At 33.3% G+C, this 23,204-nt stretch overlaps 1 protein-coding gene across 2 annotated transcripts in view; it reads right to left on the minus strand.

Moving 5' to 3' along the window:
- Positions 1-5,319: 5,319 nt before the first annotated feature.
- Positions 5,320-23,204, minus strand: part of MYBL1 (MYB proto-oncogene like 1) — a 37,120-nt gene continuing 19,235 nt past the window's right edge. The window contains exons 7-16 of one of the 2 annotated variants that reach the window (XM_038579428.1): positions 21,719-21,793; positions 20,858-20,962; positions 17,360-17,593; positions 15,916-16,284; positions 13,850-13,992; positions 13,181-13,295; positions 9,937-10,053; positions 9,739-9,843; positions 9,101-9,277; positions 5,320-7,968 (exon numbers count right to left, since the gene is read on the minus strand). In XM_038579428.1, the coding sequence (XP_038435356.1) occupies positions 7,840-7,968; positions 9,101-9,277; positions 9,739-9,843; positions 9,937-10,053; positions 13,181-13,295; positions 13,850-13,992; positions 15,916-16,284; positions 17,360-17,593; positions 20,858-20,962; positions 21,719-21,793 (1,569 nt within the window). In that variant the 3' untranslated portion in view covers positions 5,320-7,839. The remainder of the gene's footprint in view (positions 7,969-9,100; positions 9,278-9,738; positions 9,844-9,936; positions 10,054-13,180; positions 13,296-13,849; positions 13,993-15,915; positions 16,285-17,359; positions 17,594-20,857; positions 20,963-21,718; positions 21,794-23,204) is intronic. The other variant, XM_038579429.1, reaches the window with a different exon arrangement.

Consider the following 23,204-nt stretch of genomic DNA (forward strand, 5'->3'; position numbering starts at 1 on the left):
CTCCCTCTGCCCAATCCTGCTCCCTTCCCTTCCTCAGGTGTTGATTCCCCAACACACATCCTGCATGCTCATCTCCATCACACTGTTTCTCAGGGAATATATGGCCTACCAGGGCTTGTCCACTTCTTCAGGAGCATTCTTTGCACTGTCCTCCTCTACCAATCTCACCATTTCACTCCGGCTTTGGGGTCTTTGAATATGGAATGCCTGCTCCCTCCACAGGGCCTTACTCTCCTTACCTAGTTTCCTCATGCCTATCCATCTGCTAGATCTCACTTCACACATAACTTTCTCCCGAGGAAAACACATCAGTTTCCTTGGTCATAACCTTTCAAGGGACCATCTTTTCTCCTTTATTCACTTGGAGTCCTACCTCCCCTCTCAGAATTCAAGCATGCTGGCAGGGCTGCTTGTTTTTGCTCACTGCTATATCCTTTGTATTTTGCATAGTTCCAGGTAGTATGCTAATGCTGGATACATTCCTACAGAAAGCTTACAATCCACTGAAAGAGACAGTAATATGGAAGTCAAGAAGGTAGTAGACCTCTATCTTACTAATGAAGAAACTGAAGCTTGTGACAGGCATGTCTCAAGGTCAGCAAGGAGAATTGGGATTAAATGAATGAACTTAAAAAGACCCAGGGTGAAAGGAAGGTGGAGAGGAAGGATTCCAATGGCTGTAGTTTACTAAATTGGTCTGTTGTGGCCTGAAATAGGTAGTGTTTCCTCTGAATTACAGAACGTTTTCTCTGTGAATTCCTAGTGATTTAAAACTCCATTGCCCAGTGCACTAGCCACTTGACACATGTCTATTGAGCCCTTCAAATGTAGCTGGTCTGAATGGAGATGTGCTTTAAGTGTAAAATGCACTTTGGATTTCAAAGACTTAGAATATAGCAGGGGTTGAGGAGTGGTGGAAAGAATGTAAAATACTTTATTAATAATGTATATTAAATGTTAAAATATTTTGGATATATTAAAAAATGTAGAAGCTCTCTCATCTATCAATATTTGCACTCGTTCAACAAAAAGTGTTTAGTCAACTAGAGAAGGTCTGCTAGCCTACTAGTCGTTGGTGACAGGGAACTTGAGAATTTAGGAATGAGGAATGCAGGTTAATCAGATGAGTGAATTAAGTGAATGCTGGTTAAGAGAACACAAGCACTGAAAAGACAGTAACACATTGTGCTATAAAGAAATGCAGTTCAGAAGGTGCAAAGCACCTAGTGGACCACATGAGATAGATGGTTATTTGGTTACTAGTAACTTGATGTGGACATTTCAGTGGGGTGGGAGTAAAAGCAAGAGGCTGAGCAGAAGTTGAAAAATGTAATTGTGGAGTATTTATGGGGAACTGTGACTGTTTAGTTTGGCTTGAGTAAAGAGTTCATGCAATGAAGTGGAGTAAGCTCTTAAAATAAAAATTTGGTATGTTTGGCATATACAGTCCAAGGAAATATTCACTTATTTCATGTAGAAATCTTGCATAAATTTACTTTACCAGAAGAAATGAGCTCAATATATGCTAGAGAAGAACAGTGAGAAGTTCAGCTGAGTGCATAACTCTTGTAGACTCTTATAAGCATATGAAGGGAACCATGTAAGGGCCAATTTGTTACATTTTGCTCTGGCAGAGCACTTTTATTTCCCTCTACTATCCAACCAAAGCTTAATTCTAAAAAAATTTGTTATTGAAGCATAATGTGCATACATACAGAAGAGCCTGGATTTGTACAAACTTAAAAACACATCCACAAAATTAGCAACCACAGCAGGAAATGGAGCATTGTAGCACTCCAGAAGACCCCTTCCTCAAGGCTCCTTTTAATAATTCTCCCGTCCAGGGTAACCACTACCTTCTAATAGCATAATTTTTGCCTGTTTTGTACTTTTATAGAAATGAAATCATCTACTCTGTACTCCTCACCCTTATGCTTAATTTTAAAGAATCAACCCAAATCTCAGATGATTGAATGAATTCCAGCTCGACATTGTACTGTATGTTTTGGACAAGTCTCCTAACCTAAGCCTGTTTCCATATCCACAAAAGTGGATTATAACAATGTTTACCTAATAGAGTTGTCAGGAAGAATAAGTGACATGTTTGCGACTGGCACATGGCTCCAGCTGCTATGCCATACTCAAACTTTCAGGCTGTGAACTTCTGGGTGGTGCAAGATCCCTGGGTGGTGCTAACCAATTCTCCATAGTATGTGGGGAAAAGAAATTCACACTATCTAGGCAACGCCCAAATTTCCAAATGAGTATTTACAAATATAAGAGGAAACTTGACTACTTGATCCATCTCATTTTTCAGCCTAAGAGATGCCATTACATACTTATTTGGATCCCCTTCTAGAATATCAGCTTCCTTAAGGGAAGGGTCATGTCCTGTTTACCATAGTATCCCCCAATACCAAGCACCAGGTACTGTAAACACTTGGTTAAGTATTAGTTGCTAGCTGAACGAATAAATAAGTGCTAATTGTATTGAGGCTTAGGAAATTGTGTCAGAATTTGATCCAACCTTTTGAGGTATGGTTAGCAAAATTACAGTAGTAAAATGACAGCATAAGCACATCAGATCTGAGACCTTCAGAAATAAGGGTAGTATATATAGTACACTTCTTTTAATACTGAGTTTGCTCAAAAGCAACAGCTTTTAACATACTAATGCCGGGGATCCCTGGGTGGCTCAGCAGTTTGGCGCCTGCCTTTGGCCCAGGGCGCGATCCTGGAGACCCTGTATCGAATCCCACATCAGGCTCCCGGTGCATGGAGCCTGCTTCTTCCCTCTGCCTGTGTCTCTGCCTCTCTCTCTCTCTCTCTGTGTGTGTGACTATCATAAATAAATAAAAAATTAAAAAAAAAAAACATACTAATGCCAAGATGCTAAAAAGTTTTCAGAAACATTCTCTCGACAACACATGTCAGCCATGAGTAATTTTTCTCCTGGTACACTTTACTTGGCTTTCTGCTGACATATTTCATATTCTTGACCATATCTATTATTTTTTTTAAAAAAAGCACCATGGAAGGGGAAAGTATAATGTTCCAATGGAAACTCACTTGATTCATTTTACCTCCACTAGTTAAAAATAAATTTTCACTTTTCACAGAGTGGGAAGTACCTCTTCAAAAAATACCATCTGGGGGATCCCTGGGTGGCCTAGTGGTTTAGCGCCTGCCTTCGGCCCAGGGCATGATCCTGGGGTCCTGGGATTGAGTCCCACATCAGGCTTCTTGCATGGAGCCTGCTTCTCCCTCTGCCTATGTCTCTGCCTCTCTCTCTCTACGTCTCTCATGAATTAATAAAATCTTTAAAAAAAAATACCATCTGTTTTACATTATAATTAAAGGTCTGATTGGTGGACAAGTCTATTACTCTATAGATGCATAAACCAAGCAAGAAATTACGTGATTATAAAGTGAGCTAAAAGATTTTCACAAAATAATAGTTTATTGACGATAAAGTAAAACTAGTTTCATGTAGATAGAAGCCAAAACTATTTATAATCAATCTGTTGTGTAAAATATGGCTAATATTCCCTGATAGAGCCATGACTAATTTTTTAAAATTCTTTCAATTTAACACTTACTGAGATTTTTCTAAGCACCATGCTAGACAAGGAGCTATAAATAGCAATTCCCATTCTTCAAAACAAAGTCTAGGGGGAAAGTTTTATGGAAGCACTATGATAATCAGGAAATGATTCATAGATCTGTGCCATCAAGGATGAGTAAAATTTTAACAGGCTGAGACAAAGCAAAGCAATCATGCAGAGAAAATATTACTAACACAGGCATGGAGATTGAAGCATACACATATATGTTGTTGGAAGATACAACAGGTCTAGGTTAGGAAGTGGAGAATTATTTTTATCTAGGCAACAGACAACTATGGAAGATCTTTGAACAGAAGAGGTGTGATCAGATATATACAATTTTTATATTTGTTTCCTTATGCTTTCACATAAGAGAATGTACCTCATCCTTTTGCAGTAGTTATTTCACTGTAAATTAATAGTTTCATGTGTCAGTCTTGCATATTCGAGATAAGCATTCTACTAAAGGGTAAACTCATTTTTGGTGGTTTAACCCATCAGATTTCTTTTTTTTTTTTTTAATTTTTATTTATTTATGATAGTCACACAGAGAGAGAGAGGCAGAGACACAGGCAGAAGGAGAAGCAGGCTCCATGCACCAGGAGCCCGACGCGGGATTCGATCCCGGGTCTCCAGGATCGCGCCCTGGGCCAAAGGCAGGCGCTAAACCGCTGCGCCACCCAGGGATCCCACCCATCAGATTTCTAAGCCTAAAAAGCTAAAGGTAAAATCTAGATGGTGACGAATTCACTGAGGCAATGTAATACTGCAAACCTGACTGGGTGACCATTTGGCCTTGCAGGTGACACCCTGATGTCACTGGCACAATTTCTTCATATTTCTATAGAATGGAAATTAGAGTAATTAGTGCAACTATCCAAGTAAGAGATGAAGGAATAGATTTAGAGCAATGGCCTTAGACAGGCTAAGAACTTTTTAAAAAGATTTTATGTATTTCTTTTTAGAGAGAGCACAGGGAGAGAGAGGCAGAGCGAGAATCTCAGCAGACATCTGCATTGAGCATGGAGTCCAACATGAGACTTGATCTCACAACCCTGAGATCATGACCTGAGCCAAGATCAAGAACAGGGTGCTTAACCCATTGACCTACCCAGGTATCCCTAGGTAGATAATTTACAACAGATTTCTATTTGGGGAGGTGAGGGAGGCAGGAGATTTCTCAATGGGTGATGGAAGGGAAGGCGACACCACTAAGAGAGAGAAAAGGAAGGGTAGGTCCAAATTGGGAAAAAGAGAACATGTTGCATTTAAGGTATTAACATAAGAGTCATATGGAAATATCTAAAAGCAGTTGAAAATATGGCTCTGAAAGAGACTGTATAATTATTTCCACAATTTGATAAGGAAGTCAAGTTGTATTAACAGGTGAAATCAACTGTATAGACAGTTCTAAAGGAGAAAAAAAAGTCTAAGAACAGAATGTTGGGTTAAGGGATGCCTGGGTGGCTCAGTGGTTGAGCGTCTGCCTTTGGCTCAGGGCGTGATCCTGGAGTCTGGGATCAAGTCCCACATACGGCTCCCTCTGAGGAGCCTGCTTCTCCCTCTGCCTATGTCTCTGCCTCTCTCTGTGTCTCTCATGAATAAATAAATAAATAAAATCTTAAAAAAAAAAAAAAAGAATGTTGGGTTAAGTCCTTAAGGGTTCAATCAATACCATAAAACACAAAACCAAAGTGAAATGAGGAATGCCAAGTCAGCTTGTACACAGATGCTTTATTATGGATGTTAATAGTCAACATTGTATGCAAGATTCTCTTACAATGGAAAGTTTTCCCATACATCAAAAAACTCAATTTAGTCAGGGTAATTGCTGTATTAATGTGAAAACCTTACAACAAAATGCAGTATTATATATGTGTAGTCAGTTTCCATGCAAGTATGGCTGCTACATGTATGTCTGGCATTTTTGTAACATACTGAAAGAAATTCAAATGAACACAACAGTGTAAAGGTGACTTAAGATGCCTGACATGTTTAAGATTAAAAATCTTCTTGCAAAAAGCAACAAAGCAGTTAACTAAAGGATTCAACCAATACCAACCCAAATATGTACTATGTCCAATAAGCCCAGGCTTATCTGCAATATATTACACTTGGGATAATTTAATGCTCAAGAAAAATCATGCTTTAAAAAAATATAGCTCTTCCAAGATATACTTTGGTGACTGGAAACTATGTACATCCAAACCAGCTAAGGGCTATGGGCTACATTAAAACAAACAAACAAACAAACAAACAAAAACCATTATGTGCTATTAGTTCAAAGTAACTGAAATTGAAATGATCCAGTATGATTTTGCTACAATCATTGGTTTTATAAAGTGTTATTTCTGTGAGAAGTTCACTAATTGGGAAGCAATCAACAGACTTAACAAACACACTAAGAAGATTCAAATTGGTTCATCCATTTGTTATCAACAAGGCATAATCTTAGTACCACACATTTTCTTCACTTCTCACTACATATAATATGCAAAAATGAGCAAGTGGATTTAAATAGCTTAAAACCCTTTTATGTCTACTGTTCAAGAGCTAGGCATTAAAATATTTAGTATTACCATTTCTATTAACATAAAAACATCAGAAAATCTTAAGCTGTCTTTGTTTTAAGGCATAGTATTTTGGCATTTGCAAGAATTTGCCTGGTAATGGTTGATTCCATTAAGTTAACTTGAGAACTTGCCATCATTTGCTTTTTACCTTTTCACACAGTGCAAGTGGTGGTGGCTCTTTCCTTCTCTCATAGCAGCAAGCCGATTCTGCTATTTTCTATAGCAGCATACTTCAGGAGTGGAGAGGGAGAGAGTGTGTCAATTATAAATAATTACAACTACAGTGTACAATTCTATTTGCCTGTCAGTGTTTAAGTTGACAGCACACCATTATATGTCTCAAAAAAAAAGTACATAAAATCTCTACACAAAAGCAAATAAAGACATTCTTTCAAAAAGAAATAAGTGCAAACACCTAAAACAGGCAACTGAAGCAACTGTTGTAACCTGTAGAGAAACACAAAACATTTATAAAAGGACAAAATATTTTTATAAATAAAAGATAATGTTCTCTACCTCTGAAACACTGAGTAAATACAATAAACTTCTAAGTGCAGACTGTTTTTAGGGACCAAAGTACCATATTATTTGTTTAAACAAAATGCAAAAATTTCAAACACATATACAAATCACCAGATTAATTTATATGACCCCCCCATATAATTTAAAAAGAAAATATTAAATTATTATTTAGTACATTTTTAGAACTATTTTATAACCAACATGATTTAAAGGGCATAGTGCAATATTTAGGTAGATGTGACATACAGTATAGAGACTGTATTCTTTGCAGCTATAACTTACTGTTTCATATTTCATACTTAAACATCAAAATTGTTCTTTATGTTAGCTGTAAATAACAGGAAACAACACTGGCTTCTAGACACCCTGTATAGGTATAAATATCTACATTTAAGCTTTAAAAATGAAAATAAATTATAAAAAGACTTCTCTCCAATTTACAAAGTCTTGCTCCTACATACTGTACAATACATTCAACAAAACTCTCAGCTCTTCTGAGACTTATGAAGAAAATACTGACTCTTTACTAATAAGGGAAAAAACCTTTTTCAATGCTTTTTGTTTTTAGTACTATGCTCAAATAAATACATTTAACACTGTAGTTAATTTTATTGTTTTTGAAAATACCAAAAATTAGTAGTGCAACTTTCTCTCCTTCTTTTAATTTCTTTCCACTGTATTTCTTTGTAAATGGTAGCTTAAGTAAATCAGCACGTAGGCAAAAGTACTTCATAAAACCATGTGTGCTTCCCATACATAGACTAATTTAAAAAATCATACATACTCATAAACCTATCTGTAACAAAACTGCAGCATCAAGAGAGTAGCAACATACATCTTCTAAAGAAAATATGTGAGAATTTACCTTTAGGATATCCATAACATTCTAATATGGTTTTCTGATCTTGTTCTTTAAAAACAATTTTTTAAATCTCATCTCTTAAAAAATTAACCATGAAATTACCTACCCCTTACTTAAGTGGCTGGGCTTCCTGCTTCCCCAATATGAAAAAAGATGCAAACCATTTTAGGGCTGTATTAAAACTTTAAAAACAATTAATTGACAAAAATTTCATTGCAACCTAATTTAGTATAGGATACAGTAACAAAGTAGGGAATTTCATCGATTTTAATAACGTTTACAGTATGAGAGCTCTTGAAGTGCTGCTGGTAGCTGTGTAAGTACTCAAATATCTTCTTGCTTGTTCTGTCATGATAAGTTGGTCTTCTGTCTTTCCATAAACCACTGTTTCCCATTCACAATTTGACTATGAAAGAAATATTAATAGTGATATGAAAATTACTAAAATAACTATACATTCCACTTTATAATTAATGACACTTTTAAAAGTCAATTATTTCAACCAACTAGATAATGATAAATAATCACTATAAACATGTTTGGATAATGGCATTGTGATTCTCTTTATTAAACAATATTTTAAAAATACTTAAATATTTATGATCAATTTTTTAAAATCCATTTTTTTTTAGCTACTTTGTTCGTAGATTTGTAGAGGCAGTTTATAAGTTTTCTAACCACAACCCCCTCAATTCAGTCTTAGCATGGAAAGAAATGTCAGTCTTTATTCTTCAAAATTTTGCAAAAGATTTAAAGAATCTTTTTTAGGTATGATCTGCTATGTAATCTATTTTCCTGAAAAGTTCTGTGTTAAACACTGGGAAATCAAACCATTTAATATGGATTAAGAGAACGTGCTACATGGCTCTTTGAAGGGCAGCAGCTAAAGACAGAGATGAGTGGCCACATCCAATTGCCAAAGATGTTTTCAAGAACTGCTTAAACGTCAGGAATGCTAGTGCTGCTGTTGCTGTGGTCTAAAGAAGAGAACTTCATCCTCAATGAACTCTCAAACTAACTGGGTTGAATTCTTAAGATAACGTAGTAAAAAATTTTCCAGGCTTCATTTACAGCAACATAATGGCTGCAGAGCAATGGAAAAAAGAATTTTGTTTTACAACTTCTGAGCCAAAAAGTTCACTGGAAACAATTATACCAACAAAATCAAGCTGAAACTGCTTCCAACCACTTACCCTTTCAAGATAGCAATTAGGGCTACACATATTTGTTACAGAAGAAGAGAGGCCAGAAGGAGACTTAGATAACTTTAATTTAAAAATGAAATTGTGCTTAAGAAATCACCAGATGAGACTGGCCACAACTTCAATTGTTTAGTTCATATGTGCCCTGATGAATCAGTATCTCAAAACCCAAATCTAGTTTGAGTGACAAAATAATGGTGAATGTTTAGTTACTGTTATAGTCGATTTTGAATCTAAAAAGAAAAAGTATAACTTGTGATCAGTAAGTCCAAAGTGATAACTGAACAAAGTGATAACAACAACAAAAATCACTGAAAGAAACTTACAAATTCATACCTGAAGGTTCTTTTCCAATGTGACTTTAGAAGTGTTAGGGTTTGGTTTCTTTTTATTAAGTGTACATGTTTTGTTGGTTAAATTTATATCTTGTTTTTCAGGAGTCAAGTTGCACCTATTGTCATGTATTTCCAATAATGGTATCATTAATAAAGATGTTGTAAATATATTTTCTGACTAAGAGAGAAAAAAGAAGAGGAAAATAACTAATTCAAAAATGGAGACAAATAGAGAGACTACTGAGTAAGTGGTAGTGGAAGCCCTGTCATTTCACTCCAAGAAAGCTTTTGGCTCCAACGAAATTTCTAGTAATGTAGTAAAATTAAATCAGAAATTAACCAAAGATAAATACTGAAATTTAAAGTTTTGAGAACTACCATTTTTTGATATCATACATAAAAGAGTAAACTCCTCTCAAAACAAAACGAATATAAAAATGAAGAAATAAATAAAATATTCTCTATAGTCAATAGTTTCTTTCTGAAGTAAGCAAAATAATAAATGCTAAAGGTAACTATGAATCTCTAATGAGATTCATAACACAATGGGTAAGAAACAAGAACCAGTAGGACTTAAAGCAATCACGTTAACAACAACAATAGCAATCACATTAACAACAACAGTAATTCTTCACAAACCTGCATGTCTGAAATGTCTTCAGTCAATAGTTGAGTACCTGGTTCTTCTTTTTCCCAATTATCTAAGACTAGTGATTTCCTGACTTTCTTTACAGAAGCTGTATGCTAGAATGAATAAGTTACAATAGAAGCATTATGGTAAAGTCACTTTTATTTTTAAAATAAAGACTTTTATTAACAATAATACTAAAAGACTACCTCCTGCTTGCAGCTTTTGTAAGCAGGTTCATCTTCCTCTTTGAGGAATATATCTGTTCCAGTTTCTTCTTTTAAAACTTCCCGAATATCTTCTTCCAAGAAGGCAAGTGGCTGTGACTAAATTGTTTTTAAAAGGGTTAAAGAGTCTTTTATATCAATTCCCTTCCCCCCCATATATAGAAACTCATCTTTTATACTTTTTTATTATTGGTATAATTTTTTCTGAGTCCCTATAGATACTTAAAGTTGAATGAATTAACTAATCAGTTTTATGGCAAAAATAATACTGAGCATTACAAACACTGAATGAAGTGTGCACTTTGTTCACTCTAGGCTTTCTCCTTCAGGGGAAACTGCTGTAGCTCCTGCTTCAATCAGGAGCCTCAGAATTAAACAGATAAGAGATTATTTCCCAAATATTTTTATATAAAAATAGAAAAAATAATAAATACATAACAAATTGGGACTATACTAGTTCTCCTTATTCTTTTACTGTACTTATTATATGGTATGTAGTTACTAGTTAACATGTTTCTCTTACCACTAGATGTGTGAGCTACTTAAGAGCAGTAAGCACGTCTTTTTCATCTTTGTGTATATCTCTGTACACCTAGTCTCAAGCTTAGAGATGAGACAGTTTTCAAGAAGTGGTGTGTATGTGTGTCTATATGAAAGAAACTTGAGTGTGGGCTAAATACTGAAATAGTATCAAAATATTATTTACCTAGCTTCCTATCAAATAGCTAAGTCAACTGTGTAAGTCAGAAAGAACAATTTGTTTTAGAAAGAGAGAGCATGCATGGGAGCCTGGGCCGGGGGGAGAGAACCTTAAGCAGGCTCCACACCCAGTGCAGAGCCCCACTTGCCTCTCAATCCTGAAATCATGACCTGAGCTAAAATCAAGAGTCAGATGCTCAACCGACTGAGCCACTCAAGCGCCCCTGGAAAAAATGTTTTTAATTATATCAAACAACCCCTACCATAGCTAAGATCTGCTTTAAAATAAACAATCACAGTGCCACTAAATAAAGAACAAATTGACAGCACAGAATAACCAGCAGCTTATATTCCCAGTCAACAAAGCTAGAGAGAATAACATTCATTTATAAATGAGATTACACAGCATTTACAAAAACTTTAAGAATGGAAACAGAATTTTTAGTGCTCTCATCTACAGCCTGACACATGCAGAAATTATGTCAGTATTTTTATGTAATGCCCCAGAAGCTTTTGTTTTAAGGATTATATTTCACAAAGAATATTGATTAGGTACTCTTAAAAAAAATCTATGATTTGTTTTTCCCTCATAAGAATACAAACGTCCTGGAGAAGTGCCTAAGACACAGATGAATTCTTTCACTACCAAATGTCCTAATGTGACAAAGAAAAGAACTACTGTATGTAATACTTCTCAGGTTTAATACTACCCAAATTTAGATTTTTATTTAAAGGACTTTCAGAGTTTTTAGTCTTTGAGTGATTTTCAGCAAACATTAGAAAAATCAATAGTTACTAAGAAAGCAATAGATATTTAAGGCATACCAGATTAAAATTTCAGAGCCGTTTCTAAGAAGTGCATGTGACTCAAAGTAAGATACATTAGAAAAGTAAATGGTTAGCATATAGTAGGTACTCAGTAAATAATAACTGGAGATCGAACAGGAGGAATGAAAAGTCAGCTTGCTGCAAACAGATATATGAGCATATGGATATTTTAGAAATTGTAATTACTAAATCATTCCTTTCTTTTTATCTTAAATTGCTGATGAAAATGATCTGTTTGGGCAATGGATAAATTCTTCCCAAATGAAAACAAACTGATAGGGACTTAATTTAAAACCTAATTTCCCACACACTAGTATTAAAATAACAATTTGTATTCAATTTATATGTTGAACAAATGACCCTGAGGCACTGTAGAATTCTTAAATGCCTTCAAATCATTGTTTGCCTAGCTCCCAATTAGGCTACACACTCCTATGAAGGCAGACAACATACCTGACATGTTCAACATTACATCCTCAAAGCCTAGCCCAGTGTCTGGCACCTAGTAGGCACTCAATCAATACTTGTTGAATGATGCATTTTAAAATGAAAAGCAAAACACTGGAAAGATTAGTCAAATCAATTAGGTAACTCCATACAATGGAATATCAAACATCAAAAATTATGGGATACAAATATACATATTTATTCTTAAAAAATTTTTAAAAGGTTATAAGATAGTACATAAAGTGTGATCTCACTTTTGTTATGTGTGTATGCGCAAATAAAAGTCTAGAGAACTAAAAAGAATAAAATTGTTCACAGCAGACTATAGAGCTAGGGGACAAAAAGATTTCATCAATCCTACTATGCACCCTCTAAACCAATATTTTAGAAAGAGAGGAAAGAGCAGAAGATTTGAGGGTGTGACATTCCTTTTGGTAGAAAACTAATTAAATCAAGCAAACTAGAATTAATGAATCTACCCAAAATATGACTAAAAATAGAGGAACATAATTAAACTCCCCTAGAGTTTAGACCAATATATTTTTTAAAATATTTTATTTCTAACAAACCTAACTTGTCAGAAATCTGTATCTGCCTGGAATTAGAATGTCCATAGCTCATCTAACATACTTCAAAGTTAACTATATATGCAAAAACACATAACACTTCCCACCTCCATTTACGAACTACTATTGCTATCACGATTATTAAAATAACAAGAGCAGCAACTAAGTACATACTACTTGAAACTTAGCACCAATCCCTTTATTTCTACTATCTTTTTTTAATCTCCAGAAATAACCCGCTGGGATGTGTTTTATGATCTCCACTGATTGAAGAGTGAACTGAACCTTAAAGAGGTATCTTGATCATTCAGACTCATTAAGTATTATTAGGAAAGTGCTTATGTATATCAAAATATTAAAATTACTTTATTCTACTGCAGGTAACTACCACAGAAACTACTAAAAGGTGGGTTCTAGTATTAAGAAAAGGGTTCAACTGACACTTGATTTGCTTTCTCTAGATGACATAATATTAAAAAAGGCATGAATTCAAAACAAGCCAAGCAAAGGTTTATTTACAAGTCAAGGAAAAGGATTAACACAGCAAATTCAAATTTATAAATCAAGAAATAAAATTTTATCAATTTCAGTGAACATCTTTTTTAAAATGTGAAAAAAAGGATAAAAATAAAAAACACTTTTATTAAAATCAAGATATTTCTTAAAAATAAAAAGAGCATACATACCACAATTTTAAGAGGTCCATATTTTTTCTCCTGAGCAGCAAGCGCATTCTTAAAAGGAGTAGGAGTTCTTGGTGTGGTACCCAATATAGATCTTCTAATAGTAGGTGTTCTAAACCTAGCCAATCATTTAGATATGTGTATTATAGTCAAAATTTGATTATATAAGCGTTAAGGAAGGCACACTCATGACAAAAGTATACACTAAATTTTTCTTGCATATACACATGCTTTATTTAAACATTCCAGGACTATTTTAAAGTATGTTGCCTAAACTAATTCTTACTCCAATCAATCACCTTAAAATGGAAAAAGACAAATGTAGAAAAAAGTACTAAAAATGTTATTTCGCTTCATATCAAAGTTTTTCATTACATTTAGCTGATTTTCAGTCAGTGGGAATGAAACATGAGGTTATAATTTCTTTTTCTTTTTTTTTTATAATTTTTTTCAATTCTAAGTCCTATATGAATAGAGATTAGGATATACGTATAAACAGACAAAAAACTATTTTTTTAAACAAGATGATTTTTTTAAGTAAATTCTATGCCCAACGTGGGGCTTATAGTGATGACCCCAAGATTAAAAGTTGCATGTTCCATTGACTGAGCCAGCCAGGCACCCCATTAATTTATTCTTAAAATTGTGCTAACACAATTATTTAATACGTACCCTACATTTTCCTTTTGATCTTTGGGAGTAGTTTCCTTGTGAAGAGGAGTTGTAATGAGAACTTTCTGCCCACAAATAGGGGTTGATGTAAATGAAGGATTTTCTATATTAATTTGTTCATTTCCAGGGCATGTGTTGAAAAACTAAAAAATGAGAGAGTTTATAGAGACAATTTCTAGAATGTTAAAATCCTTACACAAATATTAAACTGATAGGATTTTCAAGGATATTTTCAAATATAAGATATTTCTCTATTCCTTTTAGAAAAGAATTACCAATAATATTTCATTTACATTCCACTCCATGAAAATTAAGCTCCATGAGGGCAGGAATTTTTATTTTGTTCATCACTCTCTCCCCAGCTCTTCTAAGTGTTTACCACATAATAGGTATTCAAGAAATAGTTGTTTAACAAATATTCAAAAGTTACAGAACACAGTAAAACAATTTTATAACAATTGATAAATTTACAACAAATATATCAAATAGAAATCTACAGAAACCATAAATAGCTGCTATTATAACAGTTTCATACAACAATATAACTGGAAAAAAGTTTTATTATTTTATTAATAAGCAATTTAAGTGTCCTTCTCTATAAGAAATCTTTGAATTCTGAAAATAATAATGCTTTGTTGATAATACAGCTGTCTAACAAATCTGCCTACCTAGAATACAGCTCAGAACCTTGGAACAGCCAGAATAGGTATCAAGAATCCATTTTTCAAATAACACTGGACATAAAATCCAATTTTACTCACTGAATCTTAACTTACATATAATCATGAAATATTGAATGATTTTTGTAGCCAAGAGAATAGAAGCAGTGGTAGGAAGAAATGGAAATTACTTTAAGGCTACTTAACTGTAATGCTCTATCACTTCCAGCTCCTAATATTTGCAAATATACTTAACCCTAAGATTACCAGTCCAATCCTTTCAAAACCCTGTAGTAGTGCCCATCAATTCAAGCTCTTTACTATGGGATACAAGGTCTTTATTACCATGACTCAACCTTCTCAGCCACTTTCCACCTTAGGATTTATAATTCAACAAAAATTGCTAATGTTCAAAACTCTATAAAAATAGAAAATTGCTAGTGTGCCCAACCCAGTTTCACCTTCCTCAGGATCTTGGTAACTCTGACAGCTAGGGTGGTATTGGGAAACACAACGATTCAAACTGTAGTCTGTGTAAATGTCATCCCCTGAAGCACAGGGGGAATAATTTTCAGAGAACACAGTGCTTATGTACAGCCAGATTCTCTGACTATCCCAGCATCAAAATACATCTCCAACACTATCCCAGGATCTTTCAAGTTTATTTGACCATTAAATGTCCTTCTTTTTCCATAAAACTTTTTAATCTACCAAGACACTTTGAGCAAACATCAATTCCTTTCTCTTATTAACTGATCGTGGGCAAACTGCTTAACTTCTGAATTTGTTCCAACTCCTAAGGGTTTTTGGAAGAGAATTAACTAATATGCTATAAGAAAAGTGTTTAGCATACAGCCTGGAACACAGTATTTGTTAAGAAAGATAGTACTATAAAATAAGAGCTACAGTTTGCTTTGTATCTCTTATAAACATCTGTTGCCCAGGGACATAACTCCAGGAGAAAGTGGGTAGTTCCTGACATCCCTAAAAAAAACCTTCACACACATGAAATTCTTACAATGAGTAGTTGTCTATGGATGTATACTCAGTATCTGTTGAACAGTTAATCAGGAAGCTGGATCTCAGTCTCAACTCTGCCATTAGGTAACTGTGGGCAAGCCATTTTACCTTTCTGGACCTATTTCCTGATGAATCCTATAAAGATACACAACTATTTATCTAAAACATCCCTTTTAACTCTAAAAATTTTAAGATACAATAACACAACTACTACACTTTATGAGACAGCTTCTGATCTACCGGAGCTTAGCACTCTCATGTATACATTTAAATACTTTATCCATTTTTATGTGTTATCAAAGGAACAAACTGCTAGTAAGGATATTAAGGATCTAATGTAATTGAGCTCACCAACATTTGGGAACATAAGCAAAAACAAAACTCTACCTGTGAAGGAGAAAATGGTAGTGTTTTCACTGGTGTGTGTTTTAGTGCTGTATTACCACCGTCATTAAAGGAGCCATCGCTATGTTCGCTGCCAGGGGACTGACCCACTCTCATTCTTCTCTTCTTTCTGAGGATGGTTGGTGGAGTGCTAAACTTGGCCACATTCGGGGATGTTACAGGAACAGCCTCATTGTCTGCACTGTTACAACTGTTTTTTTTCCCTTCAAGTACAAGACTGACATTAAATTGACATTCCATGGCTCCTTCATTGTGTTGAATTCTCATAAGTTTGACTGGGGTGGACTTGACAGGAGAAGCAGCAGCATCAGAAAGATCAAAACTGGTAACATCACTCCATGCTACAGGATCCTGCAATAAAATAAAGCTTTACCTAAGTTAATCCTTTAAACTATGTAACTAGTTAAATATGATATTGACCATAGAAAGATGACTTCCACAAAGTTAACTACTCATTTTTATTATGAGAAATAGGCTTTTCTTATTCATCTCTCTCTTTTTTCTTTTAAGAAAGACCATTTGAGAGGAAGAGATTACGGTTTTACTACAACTCCAATTTGGAACATCCTACAATATTTCGTCTAATTCAGCAGCGGAAGCTTACTGTCAAAGTATTTTAAATAAAAAGAACAAATTATTTTAAGTTATTATCAAAGAGTACAATTCTTCATAAACTTCACACTATATTCCACATCAGAAAAACTATCAAATTCCATATAATTTGGTAATGTGTATGGAACATCTTCAAAAATGGTCATACATTTTGATCCAGAAATTTAATCTAATCTATGGAAATCATGATTTTACACAAAGGTTTACATAATATATTCTATAATTTGTAATACTGAAAAACTGGATACCACCTAAATGCTCAATAACCGTATACTGAGTAAATAAATTTTGTTACATTCATATGAAAGAGTATGATGCCATTAAAATTGAAGTTCAAAAAACAGTTAAGAAAACAAAGACATGCTCATGATATAATGTAGAAAAAAATCTATAAACATAATACATAGGTGTATATTTCAGTAAATATATATATATGCATGTACATATGTTTTATATGTATAGAACACAGCCTGAAAGAAAATACTTCAAATTAACTCTAGGCTTATGGAGGATTTTTCTTCTTTACAGTTTCCTCTAGTTTCCAACTCTCTCTAATATACAATTTGTACAGTAAAAAACAAATTCTTAAATTTTAATTTCTAAAAATTTTAGGTCAAGTACATAGTAAGATAAAGATATAAATTTTTTATTTGTTTTTGCCAAAAGCCACTGCAAAAAATCAAAATAAAACTAAGCATGACATACAAAAGAATGCTTAAAACAAAACTGGTCAGTGTCCCTTAAACTAAGTTTCTGAACATGAAATCATGCTACTAAAATTGAGCTTTTGGTAATCTCACAATTTCAAACTTACAGATTCAATAAGTTCTAGAGTCTCTGCAAATTCTGGGATGGTCTGTAGAGAGGACAGCACAGCATTTGCCTCTACGGCCAGGAACTTTGTGGGTGAATTCTGCTGAGCAGACAGAGTTTGATTTTCATCCATACTGTAAAACTCACTAGTGTGCTCCTCGAGGCTATTTAGAGTATTAGACATGCTATCATCCATGAGGAAACTACCAGACCAGCTAGAAAAGCTTCCAGGTTGCTAAAAGTACAAAAGAAATGTGAATATTATTTGTCATTCTCAACCTAAGCATAAATTTGGATTTTAACTAAGAGTTTTTTCTAGGATAACATACATTTCACAAAAAATATAGTAGCAAATATACTGTCTTCCCTCAAAAGTCATGGTGAAATAAAACTAGCAAACTAGCATATGTACACAATATAGAGTTCAAACTCCCAGAATCTGGTCTCTCTCTACCTTTTACACCTCATATCCCAACACTTTCACTCATACACCCTCCTTACAGGGAATACCGAATATCCAACTATAGTTGTAATTCCCACGAGTTAGTCTTTTACCCTAGAGTGCCTTTGCACATACTACTGGCTCCTTTTATCTAGAATGTTCTCCAATATAGGTCAGGGAAAATTTTTATTCTTCATTTAAGATACACTTCAAATATTGGAAAGTCCTCCAATTGATCATCCACTTTTACCTATTCCACCTACAATGATGCCGTAGTTCATCCACTTTGCTACAAAATAAACATTGCCTTTCAAGACTAGGCTAAAATAGAGTTCTTTGAGGAACCCTTCTCTGACTACCTATACCTCAGACACCTCTCTTATGTGCCCCCACAAAACTTTGTGACTTATTTTAACATACTACATCCTATTTCTTGTGTCCTCATTGCAGAGTAAACCCTTTGAAGTCAGGGATTGTGTCATTTTTATCTCTCTGAAGAAGTACAGTGGGCAATGGACTTATCTTTTGAGCTGAGCTTCCTAATATCTCATAATAAAAAAATAAGAAAAAAAGACCTTGAGGAGTCCTGGTTAAGAAACTATATGTAATTTGAAAGTTTTTAATAGTGGATCCTAAGAGTTCTCATCACAAGAAAAAGAATTTTTTCCCCTTTTTTTCTTTTCCTTTTCTGTTTTGTACCTATATCAGATGATAGATGTTAACTAAACTTATCGTGGTGATCATTTCACAATAGATGGAAATCATACGTGGTACCTTAAACATAAAGCATATAGCTCTCTCGAACAGACTTCTCAGAGGTGATGAAAATATTCTTATGTCTGAATCTCCTCAATATGAGAGCCACATGCCATATAAACAACTAAAATGTGACTAGTGCAACTGAGAAACTGAATTTTTAAATTTCATTTAAAATTAAATGGGGAAAAAAAATAAAATTAAATTAAATGGAGCTAATAGCTACCATATTTTAGAAAGCACATTGTCCTATCCATAGGAAGTGCTCAATAAATGGTACCTATATTTTTAAAACTAAAAACTACTAGAATGTGTTAGATATTCACAGTAACAAAACATTCGGTTTCAAGTTAAGGTGAAAAAAATTTCCGACTGTTGCAAAATAAGTTCCACCTGTTTTAAAGTTCCTCCAAAATAAAAAAATTAAAGCACCCTTCCTTTATTAGCATAGCCAACTATGGAATTTGCAATCATTTCCTGGAGATAGGTTCCAAACTATTGCACGTCAATTAAATTTGAAAGTGGTAAAAAGATTCAAAAAGGTGAGTAGGCCCAGTGGAAAAACCAGAGGTACATTCAGACACACCTGAATATAAATTCCTAACAACAAACCACCTACTTCACAGTTAATATAAGGATTACTAAGAATACATAAAACATATCTATAATGGTTGAACATAATGGATACTTAATAAAATGACAATTATCAAATAATTTTTAAGAATACTTTAAAAAAAAAAGAATACTTTATATGTGTATGGACTCTATTCCACTGGGTGCAGCAACTTCCCTCCAGAATCTAAAATCTCCAACCAGATATTTATGAAAGTGGATTTTAGATAAATAAGTTCTAAAAAAAAAAAGCTGTCTTCATCTTAATGTAAAATGCCATTTCTTGTAGCTAGTTACTTCTTGCCGTTAAATTAAAAATGATAGGGATCCCTGGGTGGCGCAGCGGTTTGGCGCCTGCCTTTGGCCCAGGGCGCGATCCTGGAGACCCGGGATCGAATCCCACATCGGGCTCCCGGTGCATGGAGCCTGCTTCTCCCTCTGCCTGTGTCTCTGCCTCTCTCTCTCTCACTGTGTGCCTATCATAAAAAAAAAAAAAAAAAAAAAAAAAATGATAGACTACTATAAAAAAATAAAAAATGGTTTAAACATGATACAATTACCTAACAATGTGGACTCTCTAAAAATAACTATTTCTTAATAAAACCAAAATTAATTTTAAAATAGGTATACTTTAGGTCTTCCTATTTGACCATGGTTTTTGCAGTTTTAATACAAAAACTATGCTTCCTATGGCATGTATCTTGTCTATTATAGTTAACAATGTTGTTTTTACTAATGCTTTTTTAAATGATATAAAGACATCAGCAGTTGCCTCATAATACTATTTCAAAAACTCGTTATTCTATTTAGTAATTTTGTATTAGCTCCCAATCACCCTGAGTGGACAGTCCCCTCATTAAGCCCCAGGCCAAGAGTAGCCCCTTCCTAAATGTAAAAAATCTCAAGACAGTAAACTTTTAAAATAGTCATTTAAGTATAAATCTTTTTTCTCTTAATCCATCTAATATAGCCTAATTTAGCTAGAATGATTACTATGTGTCCTAATTTAATACTCCTAATTGTTCCCATCAAGCATATCCCAGACAATAGTTTTCACATGTGGTAACCAAGACCCAACATTCATATAAAAATTTCTTTAAAGAACATAAAATCTCAATGTTCCCTTTCCCTATATTTTTTAAGTTATTGTTTTTTTCCAATTTACCGAATTCATATTCTTAATATAGTAAATAGGAAAACACGTTCAAGGACAGAATAAAAGTAATTCTGAAGCACATAAATCTCTATAATTTATTGAATTCTTTATTTTTCAAACATTTTTTTCTATTAAAGATATCATTACAAGGAAGGCCTAAAATGAAAGCAAAGCCAGAAATCATAATAAAATAAAAGCAAAGCCTAATCTAAATCACATATCATTTTCACAAATATGTATATATATACACACACACACATATATATTGAAGATCATACCTTAGGTCTGCTTGACATTTACAACTAAAAAACATCTTAATATACAACATTGTAAAATATGTTCAAAGAGTTGTATATCAAAATCAGGCAACCTCAACATTGCAAATTAGAAAATCTATTTTAGTCTGTATTAAAATCTGGAGTCATACTGAATATGCTTTCCATGTGTTAGTAAATGAAAGTCAATGCTGATGAAAACTATAAAAGCACATGAAGGATTCTAACAAAATCTAAACACTTAAGCTTATTTCCTACCGATGAAACTCGCTTTCTTCTAACTTCATTCTCAGCTGACATAAGAAGTAACTCAAGTTCCTTTATTTTTTTTTCCTTATCAGGATCTTCATCAATGAAGGGTGGCTAAAACAAGTTAAATAAAAGAGAAAGGCCACTTAAATAAATGTTTTATTATTATTATTATTCTTAATTTTTATCTTCTATGCAACATAAAATCTATTTTCTCCAAGAAAGCTTAATACAACTAAATCCCAAATGCTCAATATCACAATCCCCCGGTATCTAAATATTTTCAATTTAACAGAGAAGATTTGGGAAATTCATTTTATTATTTTATTTTTTAAAATAATATCTATCTCCAACATGGGGTTCAAACTCATGTCCTGGATGGAGATTGAGAGTTACATGCTTTATCAACTGAGCCAGCCAGTTAGTTACCCCTAGAATTGGGAAATTTAAATACATTAAAAAACTAATAAATAAATAAATACATACATACATTAAAAAACTTATATTGTATCATCTATATCAATTTAGAAATCTATGTCTGGAGTCTGTTTTATTAAATCATATATATGCACATTCTATCCAATTTAACAAAAATGAGTCCATTGTCAACCTGAATGGTTTAAGTTGGAAAAATGTAAGGACCACACTGCTGGTGTTGTCAACCACCTTACATCTGTACAGTTTATATTTCTCAAACCCATTTATAAACTTTCTCCTTCAGTTACAATATTCAAAGTAAATAGAACAGGTAGTATTTTGTCCTAGTTTTATGAATGAGGAAATAGGCACTATTAGACTTTCAAATGTATGTTTGAAAGTGTTTTCATTGTTTTTGTTTGTTTGTTTGTTTTGCTATAAATAAAAAGCTACCTGAATAAATGCAGAAGAACTCTGAATTTGTTCTACACAATTGCCTTCAGGTGAAACATACTGATAGCCTGGGATCTAAAAAGTAATGAAAACATTAGTTATATATATAGCACTATATAAATTTTTAAAGTCTGAGGCAAAGCATAAAAACTCTTGACAAAATATCAGCATTAAAAACTCATGAAGTATCTCTGTTAACTTTGAAAATTCACTCATATAATAATTTCTAATTATATCTTTGTTCTCAGAATCTTCTAATAAAAAGTCATAACTCTTAGGAAAGACTTATTTTCTCCTGGATGAAATATGAGAATTACTTGGCATATATTTATCAGCCAATCATTCTGTTATCTACAATATCCAACAAATTATTTTTTAATCTGCTATTAGAAGGACTGCTCTATCTCCTGAAGAAGATAAAGTAATAGTGTTCTTATCTTTCAGAGGAAGGAGTTGGTCCATATGAAATACAAAGAAAAGACTAAAGTAAGTTTTTCAATATTCATACCTCTCTTACTTCTACCACCACCCCAGGCCAATCTCTGTGTAAAAAGATATGAAAACAGAGGCTTCTTCTATTACTTGTCTTAGAAAAACAGTAGGAATCACTCATGTGTTTTTTAATACTTTGTTTTTCTAAAGCATCTGTAATAAGAATTTTGAAGTTGCATATAAATTTAGTGTGCAGTGGTGGAAAGAAATAGGAGAAGATATTTTTAAAAACCTAAAAATCTAATAAATACAAATAATGAAATTGTTCTATTTTCCATTATGGCCTACCTAAATCACTATCTGATGCAGAATCACCATATGTAACTTCTAACATAGAACTTCCACAATACTTTATTTGTATTAGTTATCACTAAACTTTCAATGAATTAGAAACTTATTTTTCTCAAACTTTTCATTTAAATCTTTGACAATATTTCAAACCAATCCACTTTTTCTTTCAAGTCAAAATTAGAATGATCTTTTTAGTAGCTTAAATGAGTTGAATTATGAATACATATATCTTTCAAGAATTATTAAATGTATAATAAACAATTCTTAAACTACAAGAAATATTATTTTCCAATATATTTTGATTGAGATTGTTAAATACTCTCTTGACCCCAAATAACTTTTAAAACTATGTTTCTATGAGTTAAAAAAATAAATTTAAATGATAACCTTTCTAAGACAGAAGCAGAATGTTTCAGTTTATGCTGCTGAAATCTAGGACTCTAAAGGAAAATGTAAAGAAACAGACAATAAAAACCTTAAGGTATTGAGTATCAGCAGATAACTATACTGTCTCCACGTTTTCCTATTTGTAAATTAAGATGTCATTACTTTTTAAAAATGGTTCTTTTAAAATTATGTCCAAAAAAATGTTCATTTAATGAGGTAAATTCAAATAAAATCTGTGCATACTAACCACAGATTTTTAACACCCAGACAAAAGATTAAGTCAGGACTTAATCTTTACATTTTATGTAACAAGAAC

Source organism: Canis lupus, chromosome 29 (assembly GCF_011100685.1).
Source record: "Canis lupus familiaris isolate Mischka breed German Shepherd chromosome 29, alternate assembly UU_Cfam_GSD_1.0, whole genome shotgun sequence".
Taxonomy (NCBI): domain Eukaryota; kingdom Metazoa; phylum Chordata; class Mammalia; order Carnivora; family Canidae; genus Canis; species Canis lupus.